The sequence below is a fragment of the Macaca nemestrina genome, chromosome 7, assembly GCF_043159975.1.
Source record: "Macaca nemestrina isolate mMacNem1 chromosome 7, mMacNem.hap1, whole genome shotgun sequence".
NCBI lineage: Eukaryota > Metazoa > Chordata > Mammalia > Primates > Cercopithecidae > Macaca > Macaca nemestrina.
The window spans coordinates 68,968,778-68,981,080 of record NC_092131.1 but is presented as its reverse complement, the minus strand read 5'-3'; the positions used below and the strand labels follow the sequence as shown (position 1 = coordinate 68,981,080).

At 43.2% G+C, this 12,303-nt stretch overlaps 1 protein-coding gene across 1 annotated transcript; it reads left to right on the top strand.

Moving 5' to 3' along the window:
* The first annotated feature begins 3,986 nt into the window (after positions 1-3,986).
* On the top strand, positions 3,987-11,956 carry LOC105478018 (pinin, desmosome associated protein). Its single transcript, XM_011734987.3, has 9 exons — positions 3,987-4,172; positions 4,848-4,919; positions 5,300-5,368; positions 6,496-6,568; positions 6,676-6,770; positions 6,924-6,999; positions 8,177-8,332; positions 8,410-8,548; positions 9,523-11,956. The coding sequence occupies exons 1-9, from the start codon at positions 4,060-4,062 to the stop codon at positions 10,881-10,883; spliced, it is 2,154 nt and encodes a 717-aa protein (XP_011733289.1). The 5' UTR covers positions 3,987-4,059; the 3' UTR covers positions 10,884-11,956.
* The last annotated feature ends 347 nt before the right edge of the window (positions 11,957-12,303 follow it).

The following is a 12,303-nucleotide window of genomic DNA, read 5'->3' as shown; positions in this document are numbered from 1 at the left end:
TCACTTGAACCCGGGAGGCGCAGGTTGCAGTAAGCAGAGACTGTGCCACTACACTCCAGCCTGGGTGACACAGCAAGACTTCATCTCAAAAAACAAAACACACACACACACACACACACACACACACACACAAACTCTTCATGCCCTTTCACAGGAATTTAAGATCATGTTCCAAAATTTTAATTGTGGTAGGTTTTTTTAAAAACACGTCCCTTCTAATATTTGAATCAGTTTATTCCATTCATCACATAAATCCAGTATAAAACTTCCACGTAAGCCACACTAAATTGTCTAATTTTGAGGAGTATTTTGCAACAGTAATCTTAATTTTTCCAGCACTAAATTTTCCCTTATGTGAAATCAGGTCCTTTATGTGTAGATTACATTCTTGCCCTCATCACTACCACCAAGAAAAAGGTGTCCAAGTTCACCACACAAGTCAAAAAGTAAGTAATTGGCCAATTTGTCAAGGTTGACTTCTCCAACCACAATAACGTGAGGCTTTTAAAGCATGTTTTTGGATAGAAAGGAAACTGATATTTAATAAGGACCCACTAACTATTGAACACAACATCCTACTGATCCTTCTTCATAAAGTTAAATTGCCAAGGCTCCTAGGAATAGATCCTATGGAAGCAAGGAGAGAGGGAGAGAGAGAGTGTGTGTGTGTGCGTGTGTGTGTCACAGAGACAGTTTTGCTCTTATTGCCCAGGCTGGAGTGCAATGGCACCATCTCAGCTCACTGCAACCCCCACCTCCCGGGTTTAAGTGATTCTCCTGCCTCAGCCTCCCAAGTAGCTGGGATTACAGGCATGCACCACCACGCCCAGCTAATTTTGTATTTATAGTAGAGACGGGGTTTCTCCCTGTTGGTCAGGCTGGTCTTAAACTCCCGACCTCAGGTGATCCACCCTCCTTGGCCTCTCAAACTGCTGGGATTACAGATGTGAGCCACTGTGGCCGGCTGTGTGTGTTTTGTTTTGTTTGAGGCAGAGTCTCACTGTTGCCCAGGCCAGAGTGCAGTGGCAAGATCTTGGCTCACTGCATGCAACCTCCAGCTCCCGGGCTCAAGCAATTCTGCCTCAGCCTCCCAAGCAGCTAAGACTACAGGCGCTTGCCACCATGCAGGACTAATTTTGTATTTTTAGTAGAGACAGGGTTTCATCATGTTGGCCAGGCTCGTCTCAAACTCCCAACCTCAAGTGATCCGTCCACCAAGACCTCCCAAAATCCTGGGATTACCAGTCCAACCATACATGGAAACATTCTTACACTTGCTGAATAGGCTCTACTATTATCACACTCTCATGCCTCAGGTACTGCCTAAGGTTGAACACAGATCTGTAATAAGATCAATAAGGCTAAGTATGCTCACAATCAGAATTAAATAATTGTCAATCTTCTTCCCTGTTATTCATCTCTACATTTTTTTTCCTTCTATAGTACTTTCTGCTTTCTAACATGCTATACAATTTATTTATTTATTTACTTATTTATTTATTTTTGAGACAGAGTCTCACTCTGCTGCCCAGGCTGGAGTGTAGTGGCACAATCTCGGCTCACTGCAACCTTCACCTTCCAGGTTCAAGCCATTCTCCTGCCTCAGCCTCCCGAGTAGCTGGGACTACAGGTGTGTGCCACCACACCCAACTAATTTTGTATTTTCAGTAGAGACGGGGTTTTGTCATGTTGGCCAGGCTGGTCTTGAGCGCCTGACCTCAGATGATCAACCCACCTCAGCCTCCCAAAGTGCTGGGATTACAGGTGCAAGCCACCATGCCCAGCCAATGTACTTATGTTTATAATCTGTATCCACAATTCCTCCCGTGAAGCTTTTTCAGAGATAACTTTTTTTTTAGAGACGGGTCATGCTCTGTAGCCCAGGCTTGAATGCAGTGGTGTGATGACAGCTCACCGCAGTCTCAAACTCCTGGACTCAAACAATCATCCCACCTTAGCCTCCCCAGTACAATTTTTTAAATTTTTATTTTGAGAGACAGGATTCTTGCTATGCTGCCCAGGCTGGTCTTAACTCCTGGGCTATAGCGATCCTCCCACCTCAGTCTCCCAAGTATCTGGGATTACAGGCACAATCCACTGGACCTGCTCAGAGATCTTTATTGTACACTGGTATACCCAAGTGCCTAGAATAGCACCTGGCACATAGTGGGCACTCAGGAAGTATTTGTTGAACTAATGAATGATCATTGCTCTTCTGGAAGCCTACAAAATCCACAGAAGCGGGAATCACAACTATCTTGTTCTAGGCTTTATTTTCAAACCCTAGCTTACTGCTGATACACAATGGAAGCTCTAAAAGATGACTGGATTAAAGTGGTAGCTTGAGTTAATTAATACACCGGGCCCACTAATGCTTTGTACAAGGAAGATAGATGCCTGGCTGAGATTATTTATAGCATTGTTTCTGTGGGAAAGTGTTTTGGTTTTTTTGTTTGTTTGGGACACAGTCTCACTCTGTCACACAGGCTAGAGTGCAGTGGTGCAATCTTGGCTCACTGCAACCTCCTCATCCGGGGCTCAAGCTATCCTCCTGACTCAGCCTCCCGAGTAGCTGGGATTACAGGCGTGCACCACCACTCCCGGCTAATTTTTGCATTTTTAGTAAAGGCGGGGTTTCAACATGTTGGCCAGGCTGGTCTCCAGCTCCTGGCCTCAAGTTATCCACCTGCCTCAGCCTCCCAAAATGCTGGGATTACGGACATGAGTCACTGTGCCTGGCCTGTGAAAAAAATGTTTTCTGAGCTTCCATTTGTGTATACATATATTTATAGAACAAAACTGGTTCCCACACTGGCAGTGCAGGTAGGGCAGAACCAGAAGCAGGACAACACACACAGACACCACTAACAATAGGGCCGCTCCCTTAGGCCTGGTCTTAACCAGCTCTAGGCCAGGTGAAGAGGCTAACTCAACCATGACTGCCTGTCTGTCTCGCTATTGCTTTCTTTTCTCTAGTATAGATGCTCAGGGTCTAATCAGAGACTGATTCTCAACTGGCGCGACCAAGGGACAGTTATATTATCTCCAGTCTCAATTTCCTTATCAGTAATAACAGGCATTTTTATCCACACTTTTAGTTTGTGAGGAATAAGGCATGTAGAGGGTTTCACAGAGGGTCGGGAACAAGATCAACCCCTAACCAATGTTAGTCATTATGATTAATGACTTTTCCTAGTTTTTATTTTTGTCTTCCTTCTGCTCACTTTAGCCTAATCAGGGTGGGCGTGGTGACTCAAGCCTGTATTCCCAGCACTCTGGGAGGTAGAGGCGGGCGGATCACCTGAGGTCAGGAGTTCGAGACCAGCCTGCCCAACATGGTGGAATCCGATCTCTAATAATACAAAAATTAGCCAGGCGTGTTGGCAAGCGCCTGTAGTCCCAGGTACTCGGGAGACTGAGGCAGGAGAATCGCTTGAACCCGGGAGGCGGAGGTTGCAGTGAGCCGAGATGGTGTCACTGCACTCCAGCCTGGGCGACAGAGCGAGACTCCGTATGAAAAAAAAAAAAAATTAACCTAATAGAGGAAAGCACGCGCCCACCCCCTCTCTGAGCATGCGCACCAACAGAATAGCCGCGCCCTTTTCTAATTAAACCATTAACCAAGGTGAGGGTAAGGAAGAAAAGGAGGCTTGGCTAAGTCCCACCCTGATGTGATCAGGTTAAAACTGTGTAAGGCACATTACATCATAGGTTAAAAGGCCTGGAAAACTCCGCGCTCTCCTTGCCAGAACTGCAAGCTCGCGGGCCAAGTCTCTGAGAACTCAGGGATTGTGAAACCCGCCCCGGCTCTGCGCTAGCAGCGGGATCCAGGCACCCGCAGCTAATTGGGGAGGGAGGTGACTGCCTGGCTGACTTTTCATTGGCCCAGAGTCACAAAGGCTGCAGGTTCTTCCCCCTTCCGGTCGCTGAGTGGTTGAGACCGGAAAACAACGCTCATCGTCATTGGCTGAGCCCGGCTGTCAGTCCTTTCGCGTCTCGGCGGCGCGGCACAGCCCGGCGCGGCCTGTAAAGCAGTCTCAGGCCTGCTGCAGGGAGAAGATGGCGGTCGCAGTGAGAACTTTGCAGGAACAGCTAGAAAAGGCCAAAGAGAGCCTTAAGAACGTGGATGAGAATATTCGCAAGCTCACCGGGCGGGATCCGAATGACGTGAGGTAAGGGCTTAACGGGAACTCGGAGCTCGGAGAGGCAGCCCTCTGGTCGGGGTGAATTGGGGGCGGGGAGGGCGGCCAGCCTTCAGAAGGCTGGAACCTCGAGGCCTGTTCGCGGGGCGGCGGGTAAAACCATGTTCTCGCCGAGGTGGAAAAGCCCCAGGCCCCCATCGTAGAGCGCTGGTCTCAGGTTCCTGAGAAAGGAGAGCGAGTCCTGGGTACGCCGGCATGGTTTCTCAGGCCTGTGAGAAGACCCAGACTACTGATTCCCGCCCTCGGCCCTGCAGGCCCGGAACTGCAGCACAAAGCCCCTTCCCGCTCTGGCGGGCACCCGGCCCAGGGCTGGCCCCGAGACCCTGCCGGGACGCCACCAGCCGCTTCACCCCAACCTCTTGCCCACGTGCAGCTTCCTCGGGGATGGCGGGATGGGGACCTGATTCAGGCTTTTCAATGTGTGGGGGCATCGAGGTGATTATAATTTCTGTGATACAGGTCCTGGAGAAACGAGGAAGTTAAATGAAATAGTACGTCCTGTCCTGTTTCAGACACTTGGGTTTATTTGAAACTATCTTTTTGGAACTTTTGCGATTTTCTCCTTGGATCCATATCTCTGAAAGTAATTGGTGCAACTATGTGTGTCTGCATATGATCTTGCACTGATTTGTAAATCTCTTACAGGCCCATCCAAGCCAGATTGCTGGCCCTTTCTGGTCCTGGTGGAGGTAGAGGACGTGGTAGTTTATTACTGAGGTAAGATTTCCTTTGGACTTTACTCATGCTGAAACTACTGGTACTTTACTTACAAATATATTGGCTTGCACAAAACCTGTGATAAAATCGATAACCCAGTGTTTGTTGTCTTTGTTTAATGCTTGTGATAGACTAGGTTTCCGTATAAATACAGTTATCATGAAAAACTGGAGGTCGAAGAATATATTAAGTGTACCAATTTTGAGTGAACTTAATTCTTATAGTTTAAAGTAACACTAAAAGCATTTTGGGAATGAATGCCCATTTAAGGCTACTTTAGTTGGAAAGGTTTTTAAAATTTCAACCATATTCTCTTGTCAAATGGAAATACCGTTTATCTTGTATTTCAAGTGCTTTATGTTGAACATTTTAAATTTCAGGCGTGGATTCTCAGATAGTGGAGGAGGACCCCCAGCCAAACAGAGAGACCTTGAAGGGGCAGTCAGTAGGTAGGTCTGTAAAAAGATTCCTGAAGTCTTCTTTAGTTTCTGATGTACGACGCAAATACAAATATTTATTAATAATAATGCTGTTTGAGCAATATTACAATTGAGTAGTGTGCCACTTCCCCCTCCCCCACAAGTTCTCTTGGTATTTGATTGAACTGAGTCAGTTCTCTCAAAACACAGTTCTGCACTCATGATAACCCACAGTTTATCAAAATAAAGGTCAGGTGAAGAGTAAATTTGGAAAAATTGTCAATTAGTACCATTTTTTTCTGACTTGTAATTGAAATACTTAACCAGTTTGAAATACTTAGAAAATACAGGAGAGCAGAGTTAGTTTGGGTGTTAGTTCACATGTTGTATTCTTTCTCTGCTGGAGGAAAGAATAAAATGGAATGGAGACTTGATAGAACAAAGCTTCTGGAAATGAGTCCTAGAAAGAGAGGGCATTTGCCTTTGGTGTGCAGTTACATAAATACCTCTGGTCATTTAAATTAATTTCTGGCCAGGCACAGTGGCTTATCCCTGTAATCCCAGCACTTTGGGAAGCCAAGGCCAGCAGATCACTTGAGCCCAGGAGTTCCAGACCAGCCTAGGTACATGGTGAAATCACATCCCTACAAAAAGTACAAAAAAGTTACCCAGGCATGCTGGCTCACGCCTGTAGTCCCAGCTTGGGAGGATGAGGCAAGAGGATCACTTGAACCTGGGAGGTCGAGGCTGCAGTGAACTGTAGTGGCACCACTGCACTTCAGCCTGGATGGTATAGTGAAACACTGTCTCAAAAAAAGTAATTTGCCGGGCGCGGTGGCTCAAGCCTGTAATCCCAGCACTTTGGGAGGCCGAGACGGGCGGATCACGAGGTCAGGAGATCGAGACCATCCTGACTAACACGGTGAAACCCCGTCTCTACTAAAAAATACAAAAAAACTAGCCGGGCGAGGTGGCAGGCGCCTGTAGTCCCAGCTACTCGGGAGGCTGAGGCAGGAGAATGGCGTAAACCTGGGAGGCAGAGCTTGCAGTGAGCTGAGATCCGGCCACTGCACTCCAGCCTGGGCGACAGAGCGAGACTCCGTCTCAAAAACAAAAAAAAAAAACAAAACAAAAAAAAGTAATTTTGTCTATGACAGGCTGGGCGGGGAGCGTCGGACCAGAAGAGAATCACGCCAGGAAAGCGACCCAGAGGATGATGATGTTAAAAAGGTATTGAAATTGAAGGAACTTAAACGAATGTAGTACCTTCACTTTACTACATTTGAAAGCACACCACTCATATGTTAGTTAATTACTGAGATTTTCTTTTTCTGCAGCCAGCATTGCAGTCTTCAGTTGTAGCTACCTCCAAAGAGCGCACGCGTAGAGACCTTATCCAGGATCAAAATATGGATGAAAAGGGAAAGCAAAGGTATTTTCCTGGGGGAAAAAAACTCTTGTGAAATAATGCAGTTATAAGGAAAATTAAGGGATTGTTCAAGTGTCCTGTAGTGTTTCTTAGAAAATGATGGGTTTAAATGAAATGGATCCTGTTGACAGTAAATTTTCTTATTCTGTTCTTTAGGAACCGGCGAATATTTGGCTTGTTGATGGGTACCCTTCAAAAATTTAAACAAGAATCCACTGTTGCTACTGAAAGGGTATTTATCCAAGTTTTGTTTTGCATCATGTATTTAAGTTATCAAAGTAGTGGATTAATTTTTTTTTTTTTAAGCCTTAAAGCTGTTTTAAGACTTAATTGTAAACCTAAAATAAAGCTAAATGAAAACTTGGTTTAACTTTTTATAGAACAGCCTTACTTAAACATTGTGTTGCAATATAACAGTTGTTGATATCATAGCTAATAGCCTTGAAATTTAGGTATGTGGAAAAAAAAGCCTCAGTCTCCATTTCATTAAAGACAAATTGCAGTCAGTACCAAGTGCTAAGTTCTAATTAGTTGGTATCCTGAATTGAAAATGTGAAGCGGCCGGGTGCAGTGGCTCACGCCTGTAATCCCAGCACTTTGGGAGGCTGAGGCGGGTGGATCACCTGAGGTCAGGAGTTAGAGACCAGCCTGGCCAACATAGTGAAACCATGTCTCTAGTAAAAATACGAAATTTAGCCGCGTGTGGTGGCATGCACCTGTAATCTCAGCTATTTGGGAGGTGGAGGCAGGAGAATCACTTAAACCCTGGAGGTGAGGTTGCAGTGAGCCAGGATCGCGCCATTGCACTCCAGCCTGGGCAACCGGGGCAAAACTCCATCTCAAAAAAAGAAAAAATGTGACACATGTGCAGATACCTTTTTTTTTTTTTTTTGGGTAGAGATGGGGTTTCATCAAGTTGCCAGGCTGGGCTGAGCTCAAAGCAATCCATCCACCTCAGCCTCCCAGAGTGCTGGGATGACAGGTGTGAGCCACCATGCCCGGCCTGCAGATACCTTTACATAGTAAAAAAAAAAAAAAAAATTTGAATCGGAGTTTGGCTCTTCTTGCCCATGCTGGAGTGCAGTGGCGTGATCTCAGCTCCCTGCAGCCTCCGCCTCCAGGATTCAAGTGATTCTCCTGCTTCAGCCTCCCAAGTAGCTGGGATTATAGGTGGGCATGACCATGCCCGCTAATATTTTTGTGTTTTTAGTAGAGATGGTGTTTCACCGTGTTGGTCAGGCTGGTCTCAAACTCCTGACTTCAGATGATCTACCTACCTCTAATGTTTCACATAATTAGTATGTGTAATAACTTTTTATTATAATTGAACTGAAATCATATATACCTTGTGTGTATTTCTTGTAACTATTTCAACACATAAGTATTAAAGCAGGGTACTTAACTTTTAGCAAAAGCGGCGCCAGGAAATTGAACAAAAACTTGAAGTTCAGGCAGAAGAAGAAAGAAAGCAGGTTGAAAATGAAAGGAGAGAACTGTTTGAAGAGAGGCGTGCTAAACAGACAGAACTGCGGCTTTTGGAACAGAAAGTTGAGCTTGCGCAGCTGGTGAGTGGTAATTTGGAATTCTAAGATTGGTAATCCTTTATGTTTACAAAAGCACTGACCTTTTACCTTTTCTTTAGCAAGAAGAATGGAATGAACATAATGCCAAAATAATTAAATATATAAGAACTAAGACAAAGCCCCATTTGTTTTATATTCCTGGAAGAATGTGTCCAGCTACCCAAAAATTAATAGAAGAGTCACAGAGAAAAATGAATGGTAAGTGTGTGAAGAGGTCCATTGAATTGTTCATAGCGGGTAAGGTAGTATGTTCATACGCACAAGTTTGTTTTCTAAAATACTTATGATTCAGTGATTGGTTTGCTGTGTTTGGTTTTTTAAAAAAAATAAGATATAAGATATTCTAGGCCGGGCACTGTGGTTCACGCCTGTAATCCCAGCACTTTGGGAGGCCAAAGCAGGCCAATCACGAGGTCAGGAGATCGAGACCATCCTGGTTAACACAGTGAAACCCCGTCTCTAGTCTCTACTAAAAATACAAAAAAAAAATTAGCTGGGCATGGTGGTAGAAGCCTGTAGTTCTAGCTACTTGGCAGGCTGAGGCAGGAGAATCACTTGAACCTGGGAGGCAGAAGTTGCAGTGAGCCAAGATCGCGCCACTGAACCTCCAGCCTGGGCAACAGATCTAGACTCCGTCTCAAAAAAAAAAAAGATACATTCTGAGATGCTGGTGAGTTTGTAGTATAGGAATATTTGTATCATGGAGTTTAATGTGAAAGTTACAGACAGTGCTTATGCATCTGTATTCCTTAAGCATTTGTGTATAATTTTTTTTTGCATGCTACTCTTATTCTGATAAAATGCTAAGAAGACAAATGTGAAAACCAACAGTTTCTAGATGGAACACACATGGAAAGATAGACACTGCTAAGATGATGATTTGTCTCTTTGGGATCAGAAAAATTAATACATAAAGATTAATCTGTTTTGTCAGTTAGAAAATGTCTAGTTCTGTCTGCCACTAATTTCTAGTATGTAGATTTCCCGTGGATCTTTGCTTTTATAATTTTATGTCAGTTTGTGATTACTTAATTGCCATAGTAGTATTTTGTCATAACTCTACAAAAACAAATCCAGATGAAGCTTAATGACGATTTGTGACCAGTTGTAAAATTGTGGCTTTGAATTTTGTTAATCGGTAAATTTTACACATGTAAATTTTTATTCTTTAGCTTTATTTGAAGGTAGACGCATCGAATTTGCAGAACAAATAAATAAAATGGAGGCTAGGCCTAGAAGACAATCAATGAAGGAAAAAGAGCATCAGGTGGTGCGTAATGAAGAACAGAAGGCGGAACAAGAAGAGGGTAAGGTGGCTCAGCGAGAGGAAGAGTTGGAGGAGACAGGTAATCAGCACAATGATGTAGAAATAGAGGAAGCAGGAGAGGAAGAGGAAAAGGAAATAGCGATTGTTCATAGTGATGCAGAGAAAGAACAGGAGGAGGAAGAACAAAAACAGGAAATGGAGGTTAAGATGGAGGAGGAAACTGAGGTAAGGGAAAGTGAGAAGCAGCAGGATAGTCAGCCTGAAGAAGTTATGGATGTGCTAGAGATGGTTGAGAATGTCAAACATGTAATTGCTGACCAGGAGGTAATGGAAACTAATCGAGTTGAAAGTGTAGAGCCTTCAGAAAATGAAGCTAGCAAAGAATTGGAACCAGAAATGGAATTTGAAATTGAGCCAGATAAAGAATGTAAATCCCTTTCTCCTGGGAAAGAGAATGTCAGTGCTTTAGACATGGAAAAGGAGTCTGAGGAAAAAGAAGAAAAAGAATCTGAGCCCCAACCTGAGCCTGTGGCTCAGACTCAGCCTCAGCCTCAGCCCCAGCCTCAGCTTCAATCTCAGTCCCAACCAGTACTCCAGTCCCAGCCTCCCTCTCAGCCTGAGAATTTGTCATTAGCTGTTTTGCAGCCAACACCCCAAGTTACTCAGGAGCAAGGGCATTTACTACCTGAGAGGAAGGAGTTTCCTGTAGAGTCTGTAAAAGTCACTGAGGTACCAGTAGAGCCAGTCTTGACAGTACATCCAGAGAGCAAGAGCAAAACCAAAACTAGGAGCAGAAGTAGAGGTCGAGCTAGAAATAAAACAAGCAAGAGTAGAAGTCGAAGCAGTAGCAGTAGTAGTTCTAGTAGCAGTTCAACCAGTAGCAGCAGTGGAAGTAGTTCTAGCAGTGGAAGTAGTAGCAGTCGTAGTAGTTCCAGTAGCAGCTCCAGTACAAGTGGCAGCAGCAGCAGAGATAGTAGCAGCAGCACTAGTAGTAGTAGTGAGAGTAGAAGTCGGAGTAGGGGCCGGGGACATAATAGAGATAGAAAGCACAGAAGGAGCGTGGATCGCAAGAGAAGGGATACTTCAGGACTAGAAAGAAGTCACAAATCTTCAAAAGGTGGTAGTAGTAGAGATACAAAAGGATCAAAGGATAAGAATTCCCGGTCTGACAGAAAGAGGTCTATATCAGAGAGTAGTCGATCAGGCAAAAGATCTTCAAGAAGTGAAAGAGACCGAAAATCAGACAGGAAAGACAAAAGGCGTTAATGGAAGAAGCCAGGCTTTCTTAGCCATTCTTTGCAGCAGAAGATTTCTTGATATAAAAGGATTACCTGTCCTTGTAAGGAGGATGCTGCCTTAAGAATTGCATGTTGTAAAAAATCTTTTTGGAAAATACAGACTGTTTGTTTACCAGACATTCTTGTACTTTTTGCATAATTTTGTAAGAGTTATTTATCAAAATTATGTGAGGTTCCAAAATATGTAAAAATGATAATAATAAAAAAAGATTAACATCCCTTGTCATCTTTTTTAAATATCCTATACTCTTCAGTAAGAATCTGTATATTTTAATAGGCAAATCTTTAAGTCTGTTCCCTTCTAATTCTGTATCATACATTGCTTTTGTAGAAATAAATGTGTGCTTATTTCATTATTTTTGGGATGTCCTCGTTGACACTTGTATAATAAATATCCTCTTTATCATTTTCAGCTTTTAACACTAGATACTGCACGTGATTAGAATGTTTTTGAAGGTTTCCTCGTTTTTATTTGCCTTGGACAATTTTGAATTGTCAGAGTCAGAGCTTTGCAGCTTTGAGGGGGAACAGTTCTCTTTAAAATCATTTGCTATTTTCTAATCTCCCTTGTTATTTTAATCTAAGCATTTTCCCCCGTTTCTCATTTTAACCATATGTTTGGTAGATAACTTTAAACAGTATGATCTGGTTGGCATTTTCTTCCTGATCATGGGAGCGTCATTCTTTTGTCTTCATGGTTACTTGTGTGATATACATCTGTTAAAGAAAATCCACTTCTTTCTAGGGGAGGGAGGTAGAAAAGTACCTTTCAAACTTGGTTTTTGAGTTTGTGTCTTGTCTTAACTTTTGTGTTGGCTCTAACTGAAACATGCCGATATGTTTTCAACAATTTTGTTTAAGGAAGTATTGTATGGAAGTCCACAAAATGAAGGAAGTTCATCTAGGTTTTAATATGTAAGCAAGATAACACACAAGTGTACCAAGTTATTATTAACTTTGTTGTTTTACAAATTTGTATGAACTTGGAGTATCTGTTGCCCATTACTATACATGTGCAAATAAATGTGGCTTAGACTTGCGTGACTGCTTAAGACTAGTACTTGTATTAACTTTCTGATGCTTTATACAAGAGAGCACTTAAATTGCAAATGACCTTTTTTGAGTTTAACATTGTAGCTTTAGCCTTGACTTTGAATATTCATTATGCCTTCCCTTGACAAGTAAATGGTTACAGTGAAAATGTGAAGAAGTATCTCCAGTTAGTTTTTGTGTGTATATAACTCACTTGTGTAAGTGGATGTGTTAAAAGATCTTTTAAAAATCCTTTTATTGGAATAATAATTAAAACAGTAAATGCATAGAGCTTTGCAGAGCAATCTGTATCCGTGAGCCAGTTTCACCATTAGTATATTCATCTGTGGCTTATC